Consider the following 24,222-nt stretch of genomic DNA (forward strand, 5'->3'; position numbering starts at 1 on the left):
TTCGCGAACTGTGAGCAATTATGGCCCTCACATGGTTTGTATGGCTGCGTATGCAACTAAACCAGTACGGAACGCCAGATCACTTGAGCTGGCAGAGCAAGTACCAAGTCCCAGCTGGTCCAGAACGAAAATTTTAAGGATCAGATTCCTGAGAAAATTCGAAGTCGATACCGGACTCGGACCGAAGAAACAGCATGGCGAATCAAAAGTCATTTTCTCCAACAACATGCAGATTGAGGCGGGACAGTTAGGAGGCTGGCAGGCGGTGTATGAATGATCCAGCAGAGGATGAGATATTGCCTTGATTGACCATCAATTCGAATTTGGAAAACGTTTTAAGCATGACAATTTGTCCCTGGGGGTAAAGGCAAATAAATAACGTCATCACAAGTCCGACTCTATCGTATATTCATGATATATTGCAGTTGATTGCCCTATGTAGTCCCTCGCCCAGCGCCTGCACGATGTCCACCCCGCCGCTTACCTCCGCGGCCCGGGCGCTTTACCGGCTTCTTGTTTGAGCAATTATCGCAATACCATTTTCCTTCGGGGGGTACCTCTAGACCGATGCAGGTCAAATGGAACTTGGGGAAAAAATTATTAGCCTTTCGTTCATCAGGGATAACAAATGATTTACCCATTCTCTTTCACAATTCGAGTCATCGCATGCTATCATGTCACCGTAGCTGTACCCGTCACAGACACAGTATCTGCGATTGTCGCCATCTGCTTCGCCGTCTTGCTCTACAGTACCCTCGTCCTCTGCACCTGAGCCAACATTCATTGGCATACCAGCCTCAGAGTAGGCTTGCTGGATTCCTTGGAACAGGCACTCCGGGGCCCTCTAGCTGTCTGGGCATGGGCCACTCGCCCGGGCCTGCAACTACACCTCCCAGGGGGCCACCGTTCGGTATATGAAGCTCAAAGGGATGGGGATTGCCATTGGTATGATACGGAAGGGGAAGAGATGGATGCGATGCTGAGGGCGGGACATTGAAAGCTTCTCGACGCGATCCGTGGTTGGGCAGACCGTGATCGTACGTGCCGTTAGGGTAATGTTCGTTCTGAGGCGATCCACCACGGTGGCTATTAGCAGCAGTACGCGACCTCCTGTTGCCACCGTGAGTATGACCGGTGCCGTTCGTTCGTCCATGTGTCGAACCTCCACGCGAAGATGCCTGGGGTGGTTGGGGCGGCATATACGAAGTGACAGAAAGGACCGAGTCAGCTGGAGAACCGGCACGTTCGTTTCTGTAGAAAGTAATGAAAACCATATGTTTAAGACAGAATTTTCCGGCGTACCTGCGTCCTCGACCGCCATTACGCGGCCTGCTTGGTCCGTCTACTGCTCGCTCTTTTCTCGGAGTCCCATCATCGTCTCGCGGGGCTCTTTTTCGTTTGACAGGACTAGGGTCCGTCGCGCTCGTCAACAGAGAGCCATAGTTGCCTCGTCGTCTTCTTCCACCTTCTGTCATCGTGACCGGCATAAAGGTCTTGCTCGCCACATGTGGGTAGGTGGTTTGTCGATTGAGAATGGAAGCATCGAAGCCGGGGATGTGCTCTGCCAAAGTACGGAGGTGACTCATATGGGACTTGAGATTATCCGCAGCCTGGCAGGCGACACGAATCTTATCCTCACCCCCCGGTTTGAGGGTTCTCGCCTCCTCTGCAATCTCGGACAACAACCAAAGGCGCTCTTCTTTGCCTTTGCCGTCTTCTATCATCTGCGTAAGATTGTGGATTTTGGTTGTTATAGATGCCATGGCAGTGGAGAGGACGGCATCGAGTTCCCGAAGGTCCGCAAAATTGCGTGAGAGGTCGAGTGGTAAAGAGTCGAGTGTGTGGTTATACTCGGAGAGCAGAGAAAGAGAGTATGCCGTATCGATGTGTGAATTCGAGGACATCACTGCAGAGCGAGATTGCTGAGGCATCGTTAGGGATGTCGTGCACGACGTTGTGGCCAGCGCTAAAAAGGCCATTACATTTGTTGACCACAACAAAGACCGGTCGGCAGACCCGGTCCGGCGCCCCGAAGATTTCGCGAAAGCAAGGCAAGTATTATTTAAAAATACAATCAAAAAATATGCTACGATGAAGGTCGAATGAAAATGCTAGCAGCTACAAATATGTGATGATCGTGGCGTCTCGTTCGTTTTCCTGTCCTGCAGCCGGCAACCTCCGTGAACCTCCCTCAAGTGCTACTTGACAATGAAATCTCCAAATGCGCCCAAGCAAGGGCTTCTACAATCCATATGTTCCAATGGTATCGCGGCTTCTTCATTTCTCCGCCAATCATTTCCTGCAGCACACCAACTTCTTCAACCCACTTGGGACCCCATGAGTCCGGTTTTGTGACGCTCCTCTCGCCTGGCCTTTAGACCCCTTGCTAGACAGGGAGGCGTACATGGCATGTGCGTCTCGTGGAGACTGGTAGAAGGATGAGAATGCGTTTGGAGACGTTGAGCCGGTAGGGAAGAAGGAAGGCGATGAAGGCGACGAAGAGAAGGACATCATTGAATGTGGTGTCGTTAAAGCGTCAGAGAAAGAGCACTGCGTGGGCAGAGGCAAGAATAGTACGGTGCGTGTGGGAGACTGAGACCGTAAAGGATGGGAAGGATAGAATGGTCGTTTCAATATGAGATACCGATGTGCTTGCGAACTTTAACGTCAAACGAAGGACTTGGCAAGAGATGTCCTGCACAAGTGATGGTGTGGATGGTCGGTTCCCTTCCAATCGACCAGTCGGTGCTGTTGAAGAAACTCAAGCGTTGGCGCTCTGTTATATAGCAATGGAGAGATACTCCATGAAATTCTGGACCTATAGAGGAAAGACAAGGCAAAGCCCAAATTAGGAAGTGTCCTTGTCTACGAATGGTAAGTACAGCAAGTTTAATGTCATACAGCTCAGGGTGACTCCAAGCTTGGTTAGAGTGTTGCGTAACCAAGTCGTTGTATTCCGAGTTGGGAACAAGACATGCAGCTGTTCTTGTCGTCGAAAAGAGAAGCGCTGACCGAGAAATCAGGGCTGTGCTCGAAAGCGTACGAATCCTTCTACATCCGGTTCCATCACCGCTTGAGATAGAATAAGGGCCAGGATAATCCCGTCTCTGACGAGGTATTTCATACTTGGGGAGTACAGACGACCAGGAAAGAGAAGCGCTTTACAGCCGATAGTATTGCCTCGAAGTGACAGCCGCGACCAGAACGGAGGACAATGGCCAGTCTCAATGGCCAAACCTTGCTGAAAACGTAGAACAAAGCAGAGCCTCTTCCGTTTCACGGGCTATACGGTCTACTTGCTTCGACAAGAGAGTCATAGCCTGTCATAAGCGAATTCCATATTGGGATGTCATCAAATATTTTCGCAAGATTCACATCACGTGCTGCGCGGTTCAATATTCGCGGCCGCGATACACGCGTCTGACTTCCTGCACTGACTCGCAGCCACCTCCGACTTGTTCTCGTGCTCTCCCACGCAGGCCTCCGTTCCCCATCTCAATTACCCCTGCATCAATGGCCAAAGGTCCAGCATTCTACGCCGTAAGAGTTGGACGTAGTCCTGGCATATACTCCACCTGGTACATTCTCATGACCCAGCTCGGTCCAGCTTCGAACTGAGACATTCTAGGGACGAGTGCGAAGAACAAATTAAAGGCTTTCCCGGAGCCAAATACAAGAAACTTCCGACGGCGCAATTGGCACAAGAGTTCATCACTGGCACGTCAGGAGGATCAACCAACATCGTTCCTTCATCAGCGCAGACCACCTCAACTGCCACAAATGGATCAAAATCAGTACCATCAACTTCGGATACATCTCAGGTTGCCAACATTCCTGGTGAAATTACCGTCTTCTCGGACGGTGCGTGTAAAGGCAACGGCAAGACCGGAGCCGTGGCAGGAGTCGGGGTGTGGTGGGGTCATAACGATCCCAGGTAAGTGATACGTATCTAATGTGCTTTATGGTGCTTGATAGCGGTTGTCCGACATAGGAACTTGGCAGAACGCTGTCCAGGCAAACAGACCAACAATCGCGCAGAGCTTATCGTTAGTATCTTTTTCTCAGCTATCAGCGATTGTCGCTCAAACTGAAATATGCAGGCTATTGTGCGGGTACTCGAACAATCTCAGACTGAAACCAATCCTCTTCGCATCAAAACTGATTCCAGATACTCAATAAACTGTATAGGCCTTTTCGAAACTTGTTTGACACCCTTACTTATCTGGGTTCTCTAGGCGTGACACAATGGTTACAGAAATGGGTGGTCAACGACTTCATGACTGCCAAAGGCACGCCAGTAGAGAATGCGCCTCTCATCAGATACCTTGCAAGACTTCTTGAACGATCGGATCGGCTAGGACGAAAGATTAACCTTGAGTATGTTCAGGGACATATGGGTATCGAGGGGAATGAAGCAGCAGACCGTCAAGCAAACATTGGTGCTACACTTCCGGAGGTTCCAGAACGCAACTGGGAGAATCTGGAGAAAGTCTTGACAAATAAAATGAACACCGAGTTGAAGAACATGAAGCGTCGATCAGAACAACCCGCCACTCCATCTCGTAAGGAGAATCCTATTCCGAAGCCCGTGCAACAGTCCTCACCGATGAAGACAACAACAACAACGCCCGCCCCACGTTTGACTGAAGAAGTGAGTACTTCTTAGGTCAAAGAAGAGTTAGACTTTGACATTTTTCAATTCAGGAGGCAGCCTTCTACGCTGATGGGCTCTTAGACGACGATGACATTGAGCTGGATCTCCTCTGATGCACTTCGTGCTGACTTTGAACTTTGTGAATGTATTATATCTTGTGTATGTTTTCTCACACCCGTGTACTTTTAGTAGTACATTGTGTATATACCGGCGACTGAAGCCCTAATAATGCGATGATGATCTCATTGCGCAGTTGTACAGATGCATGCTACCAAGATTAAGTAGAACAGCAAAGCAATCAAACAGATAGTAAATCAGAAAACATGCGACTGCAGAAAGAACGAACCCAGGACCTGAAAAAACGAAACGAGAGTAGTAAGGTTAAGGTATACGTATGTGTTTGCGGAGTGTATGTATGTACATGAATGCATGAGGATGAAACGATGCAGTTGTGAATGCAGACGAGATACGAAAGAAGTGCGATAAGGATACTTAATAATGGATAAGAAGAAACGGACTCCTCAAAGCAGCGCGCTGGCATCCTTGCCCTCTGCAACCAGCCTTCGCCAATCCAATCTCCACTTGGCCATGTTCGATCGCAGCTTCTTGTCCCCAAGGGTCTTTTCTATCCAGAATAGAACAGCGTTTTCGTCTTCGGGAACAAAGAAGGACGATAGAAGCGATAGCACAGTTTCGAAGTTGGCGTTGGACGATGTGATATGATCTGCCAAAGGTAGCATTAAGAGATGAACCTGAGAATGGCACGGAAAGACCCGTACCCCGATATACCCAGACGATACACACGGCCACAGCAATGAAAAGGTCTTGTCCTTCTAATAAAAAAACATCCCATAGTCGCAGCTGTGTCTGAAAAGGAACCGAGTTGGCGAAGAGCGTGATATACCATTTCGTACCGTAGGACGTGGTTGAGATCATATGCTTTTTGAAAGCGGCATAAACATCAGGCATCATGTGTTCTGTTATTCTCTCTTGAACATATATTGCTTCCAGTAGACCAGGGAACCCGGGGCTGAAGATGTTATGCAGCGTATACGAATCGTGCAAACGGACCAACGAGGCGTAGACGCGTTCAGGATCGAAATAACATAGCAATGTAGCAGCAATGGGACCCATGCCCTGGACGTAGCCGCATTGCGAACAACGTAATGAGAAGCAGTGAAGGACATGGAAGAGTGATCGTTGCCTGGTCAAAGATTAGAAAAACGAGGACAGTAAGCGAGAGAGATGACTCACCCTGCGCCGTATCTTGTTCGAAACATTATGTGCCCTCCAATTGTCCGTGGAACATCCAAATCGATCTGGATATCGTAACTCGATGGCTTGTCCAGAGCGTTGCGATAGTCCTGGCATAACTTGGTCGTTTCTGCGTTCCCGGTCCTCGAAAATCTCCTCAAGAGTAACTCCCATGCAGCAGAACGCCACCGGTCAGGAATGCCTTTGTACGTGCGTTCTGACAATTTCAGTCCCTTAGAAGGCTTCACCCGCCATATTTGGACGTTGGCGCCTTCGTCGCGTTGTTCGGGTTCTAACATTCGGTTCCACTTAGCGATACGAGAAGCCTCTTTAACAGGGGTGGGAGTAGGTGGTAATGAATCTAGGGAAGTTGCAGACGTGGAAGCGGAGGGTGGGCCCGCAGTTGTCCGGCTAAGCCGTTTCAGTAAAGGTGCGGCAGGCAGCAAAATTAACCGGTCATGCGATGGGACATTAAAAAACCCATAGCTAGAACACGGTGAGAAGGGTAGCAGATAGAGGAGGAATGTACGCACCGGTCAACGTTGGCTAACGTCTGTATTTCTTGTTCATCCAACTCCTTCGACTTTTCCGTCCCATCACCCAAGGCTGCCTCTGCACAAAGCTGGCTCGCACGGCTCGCGCCTATCCGAGCTCGTGTCCGCTCAACTCCTTCCTCATAGCCATCGCCTTTTACTCCCGACATGTCCAACTGCGCGTAGGTGTTACGTACATGGAACGCATCCATGTCTTCGCCTTCTGACGGAACAAGTGAGGTTTTGCTTTGCAGAGTCGTTTCCAGTGGATGTTTGAGAGGTAACATAGGAGAAATCATGTTAGCCGTAAGTCGATCTGCTGGTACTGGTACCGGAGTTATTGCCCTTTCTGACGACTGGGATGGTGAAGAAGAGGCTGAGGTAGGTTTAGGAGAGAGGGTCTCGCGAGCGGAAAGTCGTGGATTTTCGATTTGGCGAATTATACGAAACGCCAGATAGGCACCTGGAGTTGGGAGATGAAGGATAGTGTTCGTCCGACTGGGACACTGGTCGAAGGCAAGGAGAAGTCGGTGACATCGCTACTACGAAAATGCCCGGACGAGCCACGTCGGCTGCTATACTCTGACATGAAGGAGGAAGGCGTCGCAGAGCTGGATACAGGGCGCGAATAAGAGGAATGCGTGATGGGCGAACCATTGGCCTTGGGTGCGACGTCTGTGAGATCTATTAATGGTGGTCTGTCTGTATTATAGTAGGCGAGTTCAGTGTCAAAATCATCGTCCAGAGTGTCTTCAGGGAGAGCCAGGGTGACCTGAGGAATCATGGTCTTGGCCATATCGGTAGAAAGCGCGTGAGAGGCGGCCCAACTGTTTCTGCCGTGGTCATCGCCGTACATGGAATAGATGGAGACGATGGCAGTCTCCGAGGACTGGCGGGATGCCTTTACGGTGGAATACCGAGAATCAGCGAAGGAAGAAGTCCTGGAGGAGGTGGTGGCAGAAGAGAAAGGTGAAGGTGCGAGGGTCGCTGAATGATGCTTGGACGATGATGCCAGCACCACCGCGGGGGCCTCCATGAAAAGAAAAGATAAAAGAGGAGAGTGAAGGATAGCGAAGATGGTGGTAAGAAGACAAGCTTCGTCGGTGGCGGGAATATTATTAAGAATTGTTTCTGATTTCTTTGATCTCTTTGGGAGTTACCGTCGGGAGCTTGTGGGCGCCGGTTTATTCGCCGATTGCTGCATGCTCTCACGGGCGTTTTATCGGCCACGTACTGAACCCACATTATCTTCCACCGTCTAAATGTGGATTGTCAGATGCTACCGCTGGCAAACCAAATTGCATTTATTGCTCGTTTCATCTATAAATCTCAAGTCCGTAGTAATTGTATCATCTCAACGCTAGAATAATTACTCCACTCCCGGATCCTTACCCATACAGTTTCTGTCTTCTCTTTCTCAACACTACTATCTCGTCGCAGTGTTTCAACGGTGACCGCAAATATGTACGTACCATTAATCGTTTGCGGGTTTCCGACACGGATGCGACTGGACAGCATGGCAGGTGACTCAACATATCCCGCTCTTCGCCCGTACCAGCGCAGGAGCAGTACACCCAACACATGCATAGGGTTCGGTGGAAACAACAATTGCCGGTGTTAACACGTCGAGGTTCCTTGAGAATGATAGGGAAGCCGAATCGTGTGGCAATTAAGCACGTCAGCTTAGTGACATACATGATGTACCGCGGCCGGATGCAAAGAGGACAACGAATTTGGAAGGAGAATCCATAAAACTCGGATTTTTGTCGTGAATTACCGTGACATCTCGGGGTTGCCAAGTCAAATGGTACCAACGTCGACTAGAACACATGGCGTAGAAAGTTAAGTAGCATGCTAGCGTTCAGAAGCGAGTCGCACTTTGCCTGCCACCGTCGACGTCGAGCAGTCGCACCTTGCTGTATTGAATGGAGCAAGATCCATGTAAAACTCTAGGCGGGTTCGGACTCTTATCGATTTATCGATGCTAAATCTGGTTCTAGGGAGCTTGGGGGATGGAGCAAGTCAGCCTGCATACTGAGTGCTCTCCGAGAAATTAGCCCATCAGTCCTTACGACTTGGCAGAGAGACAAAATAATCTCCATCATAGGCCAATCGCGAAATCTGTCACTATTTTCAATCTGTTCTCTCCTGGACTCGAACCAACCTTACGGGCGGTTGATGCAACTTGGATATTCCACTGTCGTCGAGCTGGGAACCGGTGGGTCGAGTGCTCGAGTCTATGATTAACGAGACTGATCCACAGACGTGCTGCATCATTCAAAGCAATCACCATGGTCCAGTTATTGCTTTGCAACAGCAGGACCTGCAGTGCATGTACATCAGAAATTCCCTACTTGAGACAATTACTACCCACAAGGGAAAATCAGACGTCGTTGAAAGTGCAATGATGGATGGTTACAAGGCAATCCTGTCACCGAGTTCCCCGACTTGAATGAAGCCAAGGTATTATCAAGCAAACCTCCCCCGATCCATTCCCGAAGGTCTTGCTACAAGTCGAGATATGCGTAGGTTAATAAGAAAAGTCAAACAAGGGCGTCCCAATGTTCATATCCTACATGAAACTACTCAGTCTGATCATGCCGACGCCGCTTCCCTTCCCGCCCCTCCTTTCGTCGATGTTTCTTTTCCTTGGTCTCCACCTGAATTTTCAACACAACCACCACTTTTGCCGCCTTCTTTGATCGTTTCTTCTTCTCTGGTTTCGGAGGCCGGGCAGGATTACTCTCGATTTCCAGCTCTGTTTCCTCTGCGTCGTATTTCCTTTTCGTTCTTTTCTTTGGTCTTTCCTCCTCGACTCGTATAACCACTTCCTGCTGCTGGCCAACGTCCATATCTTTGGCCTTCCTCTTGAGCTTCTTATCTTTCTTAGGCCGTCCGCCCTGACCCTCGTCCGCTTTATCTGGTGCTATCACTGACACTTCCTGAGCGACCTTCTTTTTCTTTGTCTCCTTCTTGCGTTTCTTCGAGGATTCTGGAGCTTCTTCTTCTTTGTTAAACGCTTCACGTCCCATCTGCGCCTTTTTATGCTTAATTTCTTCACGAGCTAGTGCCTATTTTCCCTCATCAGTCGAGAAACAAGAGCGCGAAGATGAACAATTCGAACCAGCTTTTTCTCAACTTCCTTCCTGCAATCCGACCATACAACCTCCTGCACTTTCTCCAAATTCACTGCTTGCTCCGCCAAGAGGCGCGCCTGACGATTTTCACTCGAAGATACCAATGCGAGCTTTACATCATGTCTCAACGACACGTACTCGAGAAGAGCAGCAATATAGCGAATGAGTTCGACATTTTGAATGGATCCCTTCCCACTGGGTTTGCTGAAATTGTTTACTCTCCAATTTGGGAGGTATTTGGTGAAGCCTGGATGACAAAATACGCGTCTTTAGCAGCTGAAAGTGACCTGGTCAGGCATGGCTTACAATCGAACGTATACTTTCGATCCGTATTTATGAGAAACGCGTCTGAATTGTTCGCGTTTTCTAGATCGTCTCGCCGTATTTGTTCCAGTACGCTCAGCAGGCCCTGATGAATATGTCAAGAGTGTTCAGGCACTTTGAAAGATACCAACGAATAGCTCGGAGCAGTTGTTGGTCTGTTTTCCTGGTGTGCGAATAGCTAGGTTCCTGCAAAAAAAAAAAGTTGGATGTCGTCGGCAATAAATCGGGAAAAGACTGACTTGGGCTGTTCGGTACCCCACCAAACACCTGAACCGGCAGCACCGTCGACGAGGCCATTGTTCCTGCAGGAACCGCTAAAGAATACGATGGTTGGGTCTGCGGACCCCTCAGACATAATGGAAACAGATGTTGACGCGCGGTTTTCAAGCTTGACAGAATGCAAACGCGTTCGGTTCAAGACGTGTCAGGGTTGTTTGATACGGTGTGCGACAGCCGGCATGAGTGATTCTAGGAGGAATTCCATAGAGGCCGTCTGGAAACGAGAAATAATGCTGACTATGCATTGCAATAAAAACACTTTATGTTATATTAATAACTTTGTACTTTGGATCTTCAAGGACGGCGGCTTGTAGCTCCCGTCCTAGGGCCGTAGCCACAGGCCAGGGCACCGCATTCCCTATCTGCCTGTGGATCTAAGGAGCATCGCATTAGTACGTACTTCGTAAATGGTGCCTTTAAACATACCGTAACAACATTGTTGTACAGCGATTCAAACACAAAGTCGTCGCGGAATCCTTGCGAACGAGCCAACTCCCTGACTGTCACCATTCGATGACACTGTACAACCACAGTCAGTACACCGAAGCTTTACAGGATAAAGAATAGAATACCCAGGGATTGAGTACTCGACTTTGCTTCGCAGTGACGTAGACATTCGTAACAGTTGTTGGGAAAACATCGTTAGCATCTAGACGGCCGTACATGCCTGAAAATGGAAGAAATGAGTTCGGAATTTACAACATTCCGCCGGACAAAGCTCAGGAACATACCAGGACGGAACCCTGCTCTCGCGTTCGCAGACCTTGGATTCACTGTTTGATACTCATGGAGATCACCCGGTAAAGCTGATGGCTAATGTCAGACTGCAAACAGAGGTTGTGTGCCTATAGCAAGATACGTACAACGATAATCAGCATTAGCGCTCAAAGGAATATTGACTATCCTGTTGAAGGTTCATTAGCCCATGAAAAAGGCGTAAACAATTGAATATACCGTTCCACTATCTTCTCCTTCAAAGGCCTTGTAAAATGTTGGAGATTTGATGTTGCGTTCTTTCTTGCTTCCTTCTGGTACCGGGTAGATGGCGCGTGATGATAAGGAATTTTGCCTTCATAACCACACCGAGCATCTGTGGACTTGCAGTGGAGACTCTTGATTCCCCGGTCAACGTGCTTTCCTGGAATTGGATGCTTGCTATTTTCAATGCATTAGCCTGTAAAACAGTATCAGTTTAATAGGAGAGACTCACTAGTCATATCTTGGCAGATCACTAATAGCATCACCAATAGTGACGCATCGATGCGACGCAGTTCCATTGGTCGTTCGAATCGGGGTGATAGAATCGCCATTGGACAGCTTAATAATTAATTTCTCCGTGTTGGGGAAGTCATGCGTCGGCTGTGGAAGGGACGGTAGCTTTTGGTTTTGCTGCGCCACGCACATGACGAACCGCTTTCGCCGCTGCGGAGTCCCATAATGAGCTGCATCTAAGATGCCAAAACGGGCTTGATATCTTGTAAAAGCACGTTCACTCATAAGAAATTATTATTGAGTTGACGAATAGGGAGCTCACTTCATGTCTATCAAAGCACGGAGGATGAACTTGAGCCCACCCTGCTCCATGCCACCTTGAAGCTTGTGCGGTCCAAACTGGGATGCATCGGGCCTGTAATCGATAAATCCGGGTACGTTTTCAAAGAAGCCATACTCTGGCCGAAGAAAATCCATCATCGACAGTGTTGTAAGAATAAGATTACTCTTCTTATCGTGCTCGTGTTTGTACATGTTCAGAGCTGAGTGTGATTGACTAGGGAAGGAAGAGGTTGAGAATGAACAGTCAGGAGGAACTCAACGAAGTCTCACCAGGGAAAGCCAGCGACAATAACTTTGATCTGGCCCGGGGAAGGAGGTAAAGGCACAGGCTTCTTGTTGTAAATTTGGAGGGGAGGGTTCATCTGACCTGGCCGATGGTGATGCTTGACCATGTATTTGAGCATGGTATTTGCACATTGGTTATAGACCGTTGTACTAGGGAAATTGCGCCTACGTGTTGTGTCAGTGGAATCAACCAGACAAGAACCTCACACGCACTTATATGTCTCCGCAGGTGATGGTGCAATCTCGATTGCATGGGTAACCTTCATACTTTGACATCCCTCAGCCATTCCCGAGGCAAATGCTCCAACACCACCGAAGATATCCAGAGTAGGAAGTTTCACCCGTTCATGGATGTCCTTGATATCCTGGAACCGCTTGAGTTCTAGTGCTGTACAGGATTTGCATACGGGCACGTCAAACGGGTCGATGACCGTCTTGGCATTCCAAGAAGTTACTTTGAGAGAGGGAAATGTATATTTCGCGTAGAAATGATCGGCGGACATAGCTAGCCAATCATCTTCCTCTGTCATATGTGTATACGGAAAAACGAAGCAAACGCGTAGCAGATCCGCTGCATCAACGGACACCAAGTTCTTCGAACTGGTGAGGAAGACATGCCGCTACACGGGACTGGGTCAGGAACAACTTGCTAGAGTACAAGACAATCACACCTCATCTCTTATTTCCGATTCAGGTAGAACGTCAAGGTCGCTGATCCGACCTACTGGCCTCACACTGACGCTCGATTGAGCTGAGGCCGTATGACGATCAGAGGTCTTGATATCAATGACTTGACCAATGGCAGCAGGTCCACCGGAGGATGCATAAAGTACGAAGTCGTCGATGTGATAATGAATTCCACCAGATGCGATACCGTCCGCTATCTTGACAGCAGATTTTTCTTGCTCACGTTGATCCCGTAATAGACAGTTGGGACAATTGTTCGGCGGTTGGAGTGTCGAGGCCGTTTCTGAGGCTTCAAGATCGGGGTTCACGAAAGCCGCGGTTGCCTTGTCGTATTTGAACCTAGGATGTGTACTGTAAGTGAACGGTTATCGGTTAAGAACAGGTTTGGATGCTACCGGCAGTAAAAGTCATTTGAAGGCACAGATCCTTCTGGTGAATGATGCACTTTTACGGTTCCACATATCGAGGCAAGTGGGATGCTCGTGCAATGATCGAGCACAAACAATTCCTGGGGATGCGCAAGCTCCCCCAAGATGGTACTGGATCCATGATCATACCAAAGGACATGCGCCTGATTTGATTCGAAGTCAATGAATAATACCTTTGCGAACCTTCCAACAATGAGTTACGAGACACTCAGACTAAACTGCAGACCCACCGAAAGTACTCTGCAATGCCATTACCAAACACAACGTCCGCAATCTTCTCTGGGAAACATTCGCGATTCTCTTCGGACAAGATTACAACATCATCATCGATCTACACGTCCTATGAGACTAGCAGAACAAATACGAACAAGGGGACCCACGCGAATTGTCACATCGTCTATTGAAACGCTTTTCAGATACCTTGAGCTAGTAGAAAGTCGTTGATCGCGACGCCAATCAGTCTTCTTGTGGCGGCGGTTGGCGCGTCTAATGAGAACCTCCAGAATGTCGCGGTTTTCTTGCTGTTCCCGACATTTCTTTTCCTCGTCGACTGGAGGAGGAGGAGCGCCGAGGACTTGTAGATCTTCGCGAAATAGATCTTTTGCCAGGGTGGCAATAGCAGGCGTAGCATGGGTAGGTGTCTGATTCTTAGGCTGGAGTACGGCGGTATCAAGATCTAAGCCTGCGATTTCTGGTATCTCGGGGGGACGATGGTTGAGAAGATGCCGTTTAGTCTTGCGCTTCCTCTTGGCCGCAGATACGTCCGTATTCGGAAAGATCGCCCTAATAAAGGGGAGACGGCGAAGCTCCTCTCCACGCTCATGCTCATCCAAAGCCTCTTCAATTTGGGATATCTAAGGAAGGGGTAGGGAGTCAAGAACGCACGTAATCCAGGTATGAGAACGTACCGTCGCCGGTTCTGTCAAATCATCTCTGGTTAACTTACCACCAAAAGCATCATTCTGGTCCTCCAAGAGTCTAAGGAATTCCTGGCGAGTGGCTGGAGGTCGGCGAGCTACAGCTGAAGAGATAACAAACTGCGCTATTCGACGCGGGACTATAAATCTCTCGAAAAATGGCTGATACTTGGGAGAAGGGCGTTCAAGGCGATACCAACCATATTCTGTTTCAAGGTATACGGGACTTGGTAGGTAAGTCAGCCAAGGTGAAACTCCACAGACGAGAAGTGTCATACTCATCCATTTTAGTGTAATTATAACTGAACGTTATGATAGAGTTAAGGTGAAGATACGCGTCCTCATCCATTCCGTCTTCTTGTCCCTCGTCTTCATCGTTGACGAAGGTTGGTCTGACGAAACCCGATGCACGAAAGATCCGGGCCACCCCATCGTTTTCCTCCATTAGAGACAGTGGAACGAGGGCCTTGCCGTTGCTATCGTCATAGAACGCAAAGTTGGTGAGGTATCTTATGATTTTGAGCTCGTTGTCGACTTGTTCGGGGTCTTCTCCAGGAAGCACCAAGCGTCTTGTCTCCTCGAATGTCTGGATGCCGGCAGGTGGTTCGTAGTACACTGGATGTTCAACTGCATGCCTGAGTCAAGAGATGTAAAGTTCCGGATATACTGATAGAATTTACTGGGAGCAAGATTGCGCTTTCGCCTCTTGGGAGGCTGAATACAAGAGTTGATTAAGGGATCATATGCCATTATATCCAACATACCGGTGCTTCAACAGATCTGGAAGCTCCTTGAACCTGCACCAGAGGACGTCGCTCTTCGTCCTTCCTTTTTCGCTGATTAGCATTTGCCGGTCTCTTTAATGTCTGGAGCGTCGGTGCGAATTTGGCTGTGAGACGCGCCTGTTCTTCTCGTCGAATGGCAGCAAGCCTCATCAGGAAAAGACACTTCGAAAGCATTAGGCCTGTTGGATTTGGGCGGCATGTTGAACAGTTCGGTTAATGTAATGCCATGCGGTACTGTGTACGAGGTCAAGCTTCAAGGCTGACCGCCGTGAATAATCGATCGAGGTGGGTCCTGCGTGGCTGTGCATCCAGTTCACCCTTTGCGATCATGGGCAAAGGAAAATCGCTGAAATCCGCTCTCCAGTCCCAGCAATCACGCCAAAAGCACAAGGAGCAGATAACAAAAGCTGCTCGGCTATCGGAACAAAAAGCGAACAGTACAAAACAGCCTAGAAAACGAAAAGTTCTTGCTCCTTCGACGTCCAAGCCAACAATACCGTTCTCTGCAACAGATACGATTCTGCTCATCGGGGAAGGAAACTTTTCATTCGCGCGCGCTTTAATCCAAGATGCTCCTCTACCATTGACTCACATTCCACCCGGTAACATCACCGCAACGGCGTATGACTCTGAGGAGGAGTGCTATTCAAAGTACCTAGATGCTCAAGAGATTGTTGCTCTCTTGCGAGAGCGGGGTGTCGAGGTTCATTTCGGTGTGGATGCGTCGAAGTTGGATAAAATAGCATTGTTGAAAGGACGACGATGGGACAGGATATGTTGGAATTTCCCTCATGCTGGTGAGTATACTACTCTCAAACATATTCTTTCAACGCTGACTGCTTCTTGAGATGACAGGTAAAGGCATCACTGACCAGGACAGGAATATTCTATCCAACCAGGTCCTTGTTTTGAACTTTTTGAGGGCAGCTGCCAGCTTGCTGAAAATCGGACCGATGCCTTCTGTTACTGGTTCCAAGAAGAAAAAACGCGCGAACGACGACGACGACGACGACGAAGAAGTGGAGGACGCAGATGAGGATAAATCTGTGGAAACTGGCACCAGGGGCACAATCCTTATAACACTACGGAACGTTCCACCCTATACTCTTTGGTAAGTTTATATATAATCTGTATGCGTGTTCTGTGCTGATTGTAACGGTCCAGGGAGATTCCCAAGCTGGCGAAGCATCCGCCTCCACCAACGTCGGGGAGTACACCACCAAATCCTGCGTACATAATTCTAAGGTCTTTCGTCTTTCATCGTGACATTTGGAAAGGTTACGAACACCGAATGACGAAGGGCGAACGAGCTCATGGCACGGGTAAAACTGGAGAAGGAGGCGAGGATCGTACTTGGGAATTCTGCCTTAAGGATTGAATAGAGATAGTATTAGATGTAGTAGATATCATGATGAAGCATCATCCAATGATTCTGCTTTTTCTAGCGCCTGCCTGTATCCCTCCAATGTCCTTGCCAGTCTACCACCACTCGCTTCACCCAACACTGCCGCCAGTTGAGTCGCTGGTGTACTCAACAAGCCCACTATCTGCGATCTGAGCGTGTCCAATGTTGGCAAATTGGCGACATCCTTCACTGTCGGCGGAAGGAGAATCTTCCCCTCAATGAGAGCTCCCAGGACATTCATCTCCGGCACCAGTACTGCCCGCTGTCGCTTCATCCTCCTTCCTGGTGTCGCAGGATCAGCATTCTTCGCTGCCAACTGCTTCGCAATCTCCTCTTCTGTCTTTTTGGGCCGCGGCGGAACGCTCCGGTCAAGAGCGCGTAGAATAGCGCTAAGATATGGCGGATGGAACATGGGAATCGAAAGAATGGCATATCCCCCAGTAACACCCTCTATCATTTTCTCGGCTTCCGCGATGTTAATACCAGGGAAATCGCGTAGAGCGGCACCAAAAACACCACTGTGAATAACAGTCAAAGTGGGACTAGGGATGGGCTGGGAGTCTTTCGGTGGTGGTACTCGACTGGAGGCAACCAGGAGGTCAATGCGTAGCTTTTTCAGCCGTTCTGCGGAAAAATCTTCGCGACTGAGGAAGATGAGAGGAGAGGTATGAGTCGTTTTGAGGATTTGCATGTAATTGTTGTACTGGAAGCCTTTTCTTCCCGAAAAGACGCGGGGAGCTGTCTGACCTGGCAGTGGCCGTCCTGGCTGCAAAGACATAGCATACCCTCGAGACAGATGGGGTATTCGATGCCGTATATGGCCCAGCGAAAACATTTTGAGGATGATTGTAAAGGGAGCAAATTAGGAAATTACGCATAATTGGAACGACGTGACCTCTATGTGACCTATTGTCACGCGCAGCTCTTGGCTTTCACCTTAACTTTCCAACCACGAAGACATGTTTGTCTCTACGATTACTGTCCTTGACTTTTACTCACCGGCTGTTTTTACTGCAGGGATGATGATGATGAGTTTCTTTACGGGAGTTCCGCTGCGGAAGGCATTCCTGGTAAGAGCCTATCCTTGTTTTCAGCATGCGTCAGCACCTGTATTCCTCTCTTGTCTCTCTATACTCTCGTGTTAATAACATGGTCTTAACTTTGCATTGCGCGTGATTTGTTAGTGTCCCAGCCGTGAGTCTTGTTCAATGCTGTCCTGTTGACTGTCGTTGAATCTTCTATGGTAGGGCCCCATTAGACACCGGTCGAGTGTCCAACAGCGTCGTATCTCATTTGGAAGCTGAAGCCGAAAATACAACCAATGTGCCATTGCAAATCACACCGCCCGTGGAAGAGGATAATACAGAGGTGCCACAGGCAGACGAGGCAACTGAGGAAGTTGAAGAGGAAGAGGAAAGTGACGACGACGATGTGTGTTCATTCGCGTTTTTCATGCCTTTCTCTACTCATATCGTCGCTGCAGGATATCGAGTTCATCATGGATCAACCGTCACGGACACTTGATCTCAGGTAAGTAGTTCCTTTGTTTTGTTTCCGGGCACGGATGCACATTCTATTAGGCAAGGTCGACCATCATTGACTCGAAGTGGAGGGAGTTCTTCGCAACCTCCAGCCCCAAAACGTTTGTAGTATGCTACTTTCTGGTTCTTTTTTGTTTATATTCTCACCAGCGCCAACCTCTGGTCCGTCATTAACGACCGAATATACTCCCATATCTCGAGGCGCTTCCAATGCTTCAATAGGCGGACCACCTCCATCACAAAGCCAGCCAGTAGTACCCGCGCCCCAGTTAATAAAACCCTTGGAGGCTTCTGTAGCTGCGCCGAAGACAGAGGAGACGCCCGCCCTCGACGATGGCATAGACACTTCGACGTTACCTCCAGCGACAGCCCCGCCTTCCCATCCCACCATCGACCCATCAGCTGTGGGTACACTGGACGGTCGCTCTATCCTGGACGTCGACATCGCGGCTATGTCGGACAAGCCATGGCGTAAACCTGGCTCCGACATTAGCGACTGGTTCAACTACGGTTTCGATGAAATCTCCTGGGAGGCGTATTGTTACCGTAGAAGAGACCTTGGCGAGCTCGCCAATGTGCTCAAGACGAGCGTACTGAACTTTTCGGGCATGCCCGAAGACCAACTAACCGCCCTTCCACCCGAAGTTAGGCAGATGGTTATGACTGGAACAAACGCGATGTTGACCAGTGGGGGTCCCAATCCTGGTATGATGGGTCCGGGAGTGATGATGGATATGTCTGGGATGATGAACCCTATGGCAATGGGCATGAATGGGGATATGGGCATGATGCCAGTAGACGGGAGAGCCATGGGTATGATGCCAGATGGTACGCCAACGCAGGGTGTACCTGTGGTTGGTGCAAATGGCACTCCGGAACCAGGAGTCGCGATGATGCAGGAAGGATATGGCGGTCCGGGGATGATGATGACTGGGGAATATGGCATGCAGGTCAGCACGAGTTACCTACCTACGTTCAGTCGGTCGTGTGTTAAAGGGTGCTTGTAGGAGCAAGCCCAAATGGCTCAACAGCAGCAGCAGCAGCAACAGCAACAGATGTATCCTGTCATGGAGCCACCTGCACCCGCTCAACCTCCTGGCGGGCCAAAGGCTGCAACACCTATACAGTATCCCCGCCGTGGTTTGGCTACTGGCCCTCGTGGAAGAGGGTTTCCTGTCAGAGGAAGAGGACGCGGAGGATATGAGGGAGTTGGTGCGTACAATAGCCTATATTCGCGTTAGCTTGTCGAATGATTGTTCAGGAACAGTCCGTCCTGCATCTCCTTTGCCCCCTGGGGTCCCTACCGGGCCCAGGAATCAAAATAAGTACAAAGATCGCGACGGAAATGCCCCGGCCGTTGACGGATTGGATTATGGAGGGACCAGTGGCCGGACCGGGAGCGGGGAGCCTGAAGATAAAGGTTCGAGTCGGTATGTACGCTAATAGCTATAGTGTAAACAAGTTCTCATATATTGTTACAGAAAACGCAGGAGCTCTCCAGGATTGGATGACGGTCGAAGCTCGAAGCGACGCTGATCTGTGTTTCATCTCATGTATTTTTTTTATCATAATATGAATGCACCTGCGTTCGATGATTAACTGAACGGGCCACTGATGGTACAGATGAGACCCTGGGTGCCCTCTTTCCCCTTTGTCTTCAACCCCTCCTCTCGTATCGTCACAAAATTTAGCATATAGGCAATGGACTTCATTGGGTACGATATTGTCATTGCTCCTCACCAATTACCGAAGCTTCAAAAAACAAGATTACGGTCAAAAATAGTCAGCGCTTTGCTTACTTGGGTATGTAGTAGAGATTAGCATGAATGCATTCTTAGCTATTACTACCCGAAGTCAATTGCAAGACAAATCACCATGTTGTTCGGTCATATTACCGGGTTTCTACAAAATAATGAGAATCGATCGAACTTTTTTTCGGCTGCCCAATATAGTAATTCCCCATCTTGGATTCCACCAAATGCATAAGCACTGCGAATTATACCTTCCTGACGTACAACTGGGCTATATTCCTCCGAATTATCCATCAAAGGCTCTGATATCACCACCCGGGCCTTTGGTTTGTGATCCTCATGAATCCGCTAATCTGGTCTGTCAAATCCCAAATCAGCGGTATTTTCTTCATCACTGCAGGCTCCATTGCATGACTTGATGGCACCAAAACATTGTGTACTGCTTCGGGAATCAATTCTAAACCATTTATTCTATCATTACTGTTGCTCTTGGTGTTGAGTCGCTGTTGAAAGAAAACCGGTACCTATGAATTACTATATTGGGCAGCCGAAAAAAAGTTCGATCGATTTTCATTATTTTGTAGAAACCCGGTAAACTTCTGCCCCGAGCTTTGAATATTTAGTCCCAGCATGTGTGTCCCAATAGGAAGACTAAGTACATGACATGCGGTGAAGAATCCTACAATGCAGTGCTGAGCGGTAAACGTTTAAACAATGACAATCTATAAAGTACAACTTCAATCCAATTCCCACTAAGCAAAGCGAACTTTCTCTCCGGGACGACCTTCTGACAGAAGTACAACAGCCTAGGTGCAGTTATGAGATTGCGAAAAATACACACACAAAAAAAACAAGAGACTCACGTATTTTCCACTGATTTTCCAGCCTGGTTCGTCGTTATCCAGCTTCTCCGCAATCTCGTCACCATCAACGCCGAGACCCACAACGACATCAGATTTGATTGTTCGAAGACTGGCCACGCGAGGGGCCCCGGCTGCGCTAGCCATCGAACCAATAGCAACGTCAAAGGGTGTACTAGCAGGCGCCGCACAGTCGTAGGTCAACTTTCTGTGGTTCAGGTCTCCCTTGAAGACGACGAGATCTGATCGCGACAGATGGAGGAAGAGATCGGGAGCCTCGGAGTGAAGATCCCAGAAAGTGTATCCGGTGCACCAGAAGGGATGCTGTTCGTATACCCACTTTCCTTCTTTCTCGTAGCGCTGCATGATTGTTCAGTCTATGCTAGACAATAGGAATGAAAGGACGTACCTTCCAACGCTGACCCAGCCTTCGAAGAGACTCTATCTCTACATCAGATGCCTTCGGGAAAAGTTGGCCATAAACCATAGAGTTGAGCAGCCAGTCCCAATCTTTCCGTGTTACATCTGACACGAACCAAGGGTATCGTTTCCCATGGAAGTGTACCTGCTTGGCTAACCCACTTTGCAACAAAAAGTCGGCTAAGGAACTGTGAGTATGACACCAGTCAGGAAAATAGAACCGAACCATAAACACAATCGCAGTACAACTCGAAACCTGCATTATCAAGGACGAAGTCAAATCTACCTCCCGTATTGTCACGAGACTGCTTAACAACATCCCAGAGCTCGTTGAGGTGATTTCCGAGGATGTTCTTCTCGGTTGCTGCAAGATGATCGCCTCCCGTAGATTGTAACGCCTTAATTTGTTCTTCCGTCATATTGATGAGCAAGGAAAGGTCCGTGGAATTGCCCCATAAGCAGACCTGAGTCAATTCGAGGAACATATGACGCTCCGCTTCGAGCTTTTCAGCGGCCGTAAGGTTCTCGGAGAGTGTAAAAGGTTCAGCGAAGCGCATGGATAATTCAAACACGGCTTCTGCGGAACGGGAGAATGTATCACACTATGTGATTCATTAAAAGCTGTTCAATAGAGCCAGAAATAACGTGCCTTCTGCCTATAAAAGACATCATAATCGGACCAGAATTTACTGATGCTGAAGCATTCGCGTAACCTTCGGTATTTATATGCCTCAGCGAATAGCCAAGGCGCATTCATGAAGTCCTTGCCTGCGGTGATGTATGTGAATAGTTGAAAACTTAGGAGCGACAATGACAAACCCTGAAAGTATTTGGCAATCTCCTTGTTCCAAAGAGCGACATCGGCCTCGTTATCGTCTATAATAGGACGAAGCTTCTTGTTGCCACTGAGGTCAACCATGAGGGCTTCCATGCGTTCTATGCATTGAACAAGGTCGATAATCTTTTCTTCGGACGACTGCTCGTTAAGAGTGCGAGTAGCATCCTCGATTGCCTTTCCGAGGATAGTCGGCAAACGGGACTGCATAGTAGCATGGGCAAAAGAGTATTCGTGATATCCACGGTAGGCGGGCCAAGGAGGGTTGTTCGGGTCGACCTAAGACACGATAAGAATACAAGTGTTACCATACGATAGTAAGTGCTTACGCGGGTCGGGGTTCTGGGCCAAGGCGCTTTGATATCTTTCTTGCTAGGCAGATGGCCGAGCGAGAGAGTTACTCGTGAAGGCGCTGCAGAGGACGAGGGGTTCGCGGTGGCCATGATGAATGATGAGCACTATGAAAGCAAACAGACTGTGAAAGGCGACAAAGTCAATGACTGATGGTAGAGGGGATCCAGCAGAACGATGCTTACTATATACTGAAAGACTGTCGATGCAGCTGGATGATGGTGATGTATTGCTGTGGAGACGACAAGCGGCGTCGTGCAGACGATGAAACGGGATGGTGGTGGTATGGAAGAGAAAGGCGAGATGGTGTGTTGTTTTGCTTTATAGCCGTTGTCCGCCTTCCGAGTTGGACGAAACTGTCAACTTTCTGGGCGCGTTTGAATCTTTCCGGGTTCACCCCTGACGTCATCGACTCCCACGCGGCGGCGCTCCAAAGAAACCTTGAGCCCATTTAAATTTGAACCTTCCATCCGTATAAGAGTTCTACGTAGTGATAGTTGAGTGGTTCTTTTCCTTTTGGTGCCAATATAGTACAGATATTAAACAGATATTAAGGAGAAGATATCATCGGAAGCCCTTCTCCTCCTACTTATGGTAGTAGCGGTGTCATCTTTGTTGACGTATCCTCAACAATCCATCAAACGTTCCTCATTTTCTCCCGATTCTGGCGTCGTATAATGGATAAATTCCAATTCGCATACTTAGTTCCTGTTCCGTCCCGCTGGCCTTATCGATGCTTCTTCATTCGAACACCATTTTGACGTGGCAGGGCCAGCCAGGCTTTATTCGTTTCCTACCTGAAGCTTCGTTGTGAATCAGCATCGCCACTCCTCACAGGTCTATATATTGTCGCTGATCAAACGTTTGCAAGGCAAGGTACTGGCCGAGGTTTGATTGTCTTGTAACGAACCTGGCTACGGCGCGATTCGGCTTTCTTTCTGTACGTACTTGACAGAAGAACTATCGATTAGTCATATCTATCTTCGACTCTTCGACTCTGATTATCTTGGCAGTTCTCCATCTCAAGGCCTCTCGTTGTAACATCGACTACGACCATCCTTAATAGCATGCGCTTCGACCACGTATATAAATCTCAGTTATCTGATACGGAATACCCAGGGAGTGCACTAATTCGTGTCCTCCAGTCCATGAAACAAAGGTTCGTCCTTCGCTTCAGTTGTAAGAGAAATAATAGGATTTATGCCTGAAGGTTGGCTTAGTCTTTGACTCTGCTGCAAAGCCATATACGAAGGCTCCTCATTTAGTGCGCGCCTGCCTTTCTGATTTGAGAAACAGGAACAAAGACTCTCGAACTCTCCCAGAACATGGAAAAATAAAACCCGTGCACCATCACAAATCATGAACAGAACGTAGAGGGTAGGACTGCGCATTGTCACTATCAGTGCACTACTGTCGGTTTTCTATAACCTTGGATATTTGTCGGAAGTACTCCTCGTCACGGATTCGCTAGACTAGGAATCATGGGAAGAAATCGTGCTGTGGTTGAGGGGAACATGCGAGGTATCGGCTAGGGTATGATAGGGTATGATATCTGGAGTGTATTTACCGTAAGACCTGGGGTATATAGAATATCCATGTCGGCAAGTACTGACCTCTAACCATATGGCTCTACATGTGCTCTAACGTTACATGATTGCAACATAATGTCAATTTTGTGCAAAACCGTCGTGCGGCTGCCACTAATGGTACCGGGGAGTAGCGTGCCTTAAAGAAGGGCGAACCCGTGCAGATTAGATGGAATTAGGGCCGGTAGTACCTTTCACGCGAAGCTCACGTGCCCTTCTAATGGACCAACACCTACTAGCTCAGAGCTATTCCTTCGTCCTCAACTTGACGGGGTTAATCGGGAACCATTGGTAAAGTACCTGCCGTTTCATATCCTAACGTCCAGTTGCTTGGTTCTTCGTTTTACTACCGTTTCGTCATTGTAAGTGTGCGGTCTAATACCATTGGATTCAAAGTATTTAGCGCTCGTCGCGTCCAGTGGCTCGAATCAATGACGTCTGCGATGCCGTAGAATGGAAGCTGTGAGCGAACTTTCAATGAGAGTTTCTGACATAACAGTGAAATCTCTACGCATTATTCGTGGTACAGCGGTAAATAATGAGTTATTCAGTACGGACCCCTACCTACTGATTTGTTTGATTTAGCAGCTAGCGAATAGACTCAGTTGTCGACATCATTGCTCTGTATAACGCGTG

The 24,222-nt window shown here is 48.6% G+C and overlaps 9 protein-coding genes across 9 annotated transcripts; 3 read left to right on the forward strand and 6 right to left on the reverse strand.

The window, feature by feature from the left end:
- Window positions 1–296: 296 nt before the first annotated feature.
- Window positions 297–1,966, reverse strand: EV420DRAFT_1511079 (uncharacterized protein). The gene is made up of 4 exons (XM_060471547.1): window positions 1,303–1,966; window positions 834–1,251; window positions 638–811; window positions 297–584 (listed from the first exon to the last, which is right to left on the reverse strand). Exons 1-4 carry the CDS (start codon window positions 1,929–1,931, stop codon window positions 435–437), a joined length of 1,371 nt encoding a protein of 456 aa, XP_060337151.1. The 5' UTR covers window positions 1,932–1,966; the 3' UTR covers window positions 297–434.
- A 1,547-nt stretch (window positions 1,967–3,513) lies between these two features.
- EV420DRAFT_1261831 (ribonuclease H-like domain-containing protein) lies at window positions 3,514–4,666 on the forward strand (the record flags this gene model as incomplete). The annotated part of the gene is made up of 5 exons (XM_060467097.1): window positions 3,514–3,601; window positions 3,643–3,934; window positions 3,992–4,046; window positions 4,101–4,182; window positions 4,236–4,666. 5 exons carry the CDS (start codon window positions 3,514–3,516, stop codon window positions 4,664–4,666), a joined length of 948 nt encoding a protein of 315 aa, XP_060337152.1.
- A 224-nt stretch (window positions 4,667–4,890) lies between these two features.
- On the reverse strand, window positions 4,891–7,624 carry EV420DRAFT_1511085 (RabGAP/TBC). The gene is made up of 6 exons (XM_060471548.1): window positions 6,985–7,624; window positions 6,892–6,947; window positions 6,442–6,842; window positions 5,909–6,394; window positions 5,434–5,858; window positions 4,891–5,378 (listed from the first exon to the last, which is right to left on the reverse strand). Exons 1-6 carry the CDS (start codon window positions 7,475–7,477, stop codon window positions 5,176–5,178), a joined length of 2,064 nt encoding a protein of 687 aa, XP_060337153.1. The 5' UTR covers window positions 7,478–7,624; the 3' UTR covers window positions 4,891–5,175.
- Window positions 7,625–8,878: 1,254 nt separating this feature from the next.
- Window positions 8,879–10,619, reverse strand: EV420DRAFT_823440 (ribonuclease H-like domain-containing protein). The gene is made up of 6 exons (XM_060483611.1): window positions 10,608–10,619; window positions 10,142–10,555; window positions 10,034–10,088; window positions 9,885–9,987; window positions 9,566–9,825; window positions 8,879–9,512 (listed from the first exon to the last, which is right to left on the reverse strand). The coding sequence occupies exons 2-6, from the start codon at window positions 10,255–10,257 to the stop codon at window positions 9,024–9,026; spliced, it is 1,023 nt and encodes a 340-aa protein (XP_060337154.1). The 5' UTR covers window positions 10,258–10,555; window positions 10,608–10,619; the 3' UTR covers window positions 8,879–9,023.
- Window positions 10,442–14,497, reverse strand: EV420DRAFT_1261189 (S-adenosyl-L-methionine-dependent methyltransferase; the record flags this gene model as incomplete). The annotated part of the gene is made up of 16 exons (XM_060467052.1): window positions 10,442–10,555; window positions 10,608–10,700; window positions 10,754–10,848; window positions 10,913–10,987; window positions 11,045–11,085; window positions 11,136–11,336; window positions 11,392–11,655; window positions 11,716–11,949; window positions 12,006–12,185; window positions 12,234–12,640; window positions 12,692–13,046; window positions 13,103–13,318; window positions 13,366–13,433; window positions 13,471–13,989; window positions 14,044–14,278; window positions 14,331–14,497. 16 exons carry the CDS (start codon window positions 14,495–14,497, stop codon window positions 10,442–10,444), a joined length of 3,264 nt encoding a protein of 1,087 aa, XP_060337155.1.
- Window positions 14,498–15,165: 668 nt separating this feature from the next.
- Window positions 15,166–16,215, forward strand: EV420DRAFT_1261678 (uncharacterized protein; the record flags this gene model as incomplete). Its single annotated transcript, XM_060467087.1, has 3 exons — window positions 15,166–15,634; window positions 15,693–15,948; window positions 16,002–16,215. The coding sequence occupies 3 exons, from the start codon at window positions 15,166–15,168 to the stop codon at window positions 16,213–16,215; spliced, it is 939 nt and encodes a 312-aa protein (XP_060337156.1).
- Window positions 16,216–16,243: 28 nt separating this feature from the next.
- On the reverse strand, window positions 16,244–17,097 carry EV420DRAFT_1301173 (uncharacterized protein; the record flags this gene model as incomplete). Its single annotated transcript, XM_060468395.1, has 1 exon — window positions 16,244–17,097. The coding sequence occupies exon 1, from the start codon at window positions 17,075–17,077 to the stop codon at window positions 16,244–16,246; it is 834 nt and encodes a 277-aa protein (XP_060337157.1). The 5' UTR covers window positions 17,078–17,097.
- EV420DRAFT_1301176 (uncharacterized protein) lies at window positions 17,098–19,629 on the forward strand. Its single transcript, XM_060468396.1, has 10 exons — window positions 17,098–17,203; window positions 17,260–17,312; window positions 17,427–17,436; window positions 17,490–17,673; window positions 17,726–17,772; window positions 17,823–17,884; window positions 17,934–18,733; window positions 18,791–18,995; window positions 19,045–19,213; window positions 19,265–19,629. Coding segments are annotated over exons 1-10 (1,587 nt in total). The 5' UTR covers window positions 17,098–17,201; the 3' UTR covers window positions 19,320–19,629.
- Window positions 19,630–20,064: 435 nt separating this feature from the next.
- EV420DRAFT_1511127 (uncharacterized protein) lies at window positions 20,065–22,358 on the reverse strand. The gene is made up of 8 exons (XM_060471549.1): window positions 22,186–22,358; window positions 21,979–22,124; window positions 21,634–21,928; window positions 21,464–21,582; window positions 21,041–21,416; window positions 20,804–20,994; window positions 20,398–20,754; window positions 20,065–20,340 (listed from the first exon to the last, which is right to left on the reverse strand). Exons 2-8 carry the CDS (start codon window positions 22,090–22,092, stop codon window positions 20,287–20,289), a joined length of 1,506 nt encoding a protein of 501 aa, XP_060337159.1. The 5' UTR covers window positions 22,093–22,124; window positions 22,186–22,358; the 3' UTR covers window positions 20,065–20,286.
- Window positions 22,359–24,222: the final 1,864 nt, after the last annotated feature.

The sequence above is a fragment of the Desarmillaria tabescens genome (assembly GCF_030435595.1).
Source record: "Desarmillaria tabescens strain CCBAS 213 chromosome Unknown EV420scaffold_4, whole genome shotgun sequence".
Lineage (NCBI taxonomy): Eukaryota > Fungi > Basidiomycota > Agaricomycetes > Agaricales > Physalacriaceae > Desarmillaria > Desarmillaria tabescens.

Bases quoted from the DNA above. Each gene is read 5' to 3' on its own strand.
- EV420DRAFT_1511079 (XM_060471547.1), bottom strand. From the start codon at position 1,931: ATGCCTCAGCAATCTCGCTCTGCAGTGATGTCCTCGAATTCACACATC. The intron at 1,252-1,302 runs GTACGCCGGAAA...TACTTTCTACAG, and splicing joins AATGGCGGTCGAGGACGCAG to AAACGAACGTGCCGGTTCTC. The intron at 585-637 runs GTAAATCATTTG...TTTTTCCCCAAG, and splicing joins CGAATTGTGAAAGAGAATGG to TTCCATTTGACCTGCATCGG.
- EV420DRAFT_823440 (XM_060483611.1), bottom strand. From the start codon at position 10,257: ATGTCTGAGGGGTCCGCAGACCCAACCATCGTATTCTTTAGCGGTTCC. The intron at 9,826-9,884 runs GTAAGCCATGCC...TTTGTCATCCAG, and splicing joins TCGAAAGTATACGTTCGATT to GCTTCACCAAATACCTCCCA. The intron at 9,513-9,565 runs GTTCGAATTGTT...GAGGGAAAATAG, and splicing joins AGGAAGTTGAGAAAAAGCTG to GCACTAGCTCGTGAAGAAAT.
- EV420DRAFT_1511127 (XM_060471549.1), bottom strand. From the start codon at position 22,092: ATGGCCACCGCGAACCCCTCGTCCTCTGCAGCGCCTTCACGAGTAACT. The intron at 21,929-21,978 runs GTAAGCACTTAC...ATCGTGTCTTAG, and splicing joins GGCCCAGAACCCCGACCCGC to GTCGACCCGAACAACCCTCC. The intron at 21,417-21,463 runs GCACGTTATTTC...TGAATCACATAG, and splicing joins ATGTCTTTTATAGGCAGAAG to TGTGATACATTCTCCCGTTC.
- EV420DRAFT_1301176 (XM_060468396.1), top strand. The intron at 17,674-17,725 runs GTGTGTTCATTC...TCGTCGCTGCAG, and splicing joins AGGAAAGTGACGACGACGAT to GATATCGAGTTCATCATGGA. The intron at 18,734-18,790 runs GTCAGCACGAGT...GGGTGCTTGTAG, and splicing joins CTGGGGAATATGGCATGCAG to GAGCAAGCCCAAATGGCTCA.
- EV420DRAFT_1511085 (XM_060471548.1), bottom strand. From the start codon at position 7,477: ATGGAGGCCCCCGCGGTGGTGCTGGCATCATCGTCCAAGCATCATTCA. The intron at 6,843-6,891 runs GTTTCGTATAAT...TCCGCTCGCGAG, and splicing joins ACTCCAGGTGCCTATCTGGC to ACCCTCTCTCCTAAACCTAC. The intron at 5,379-5,433 runs GTACGGGTCTTT...TACCTTTGGCAG, and splicing joins TATCGTCTGGGTATATCGGG to ATCATATCACATCGTCCAAC.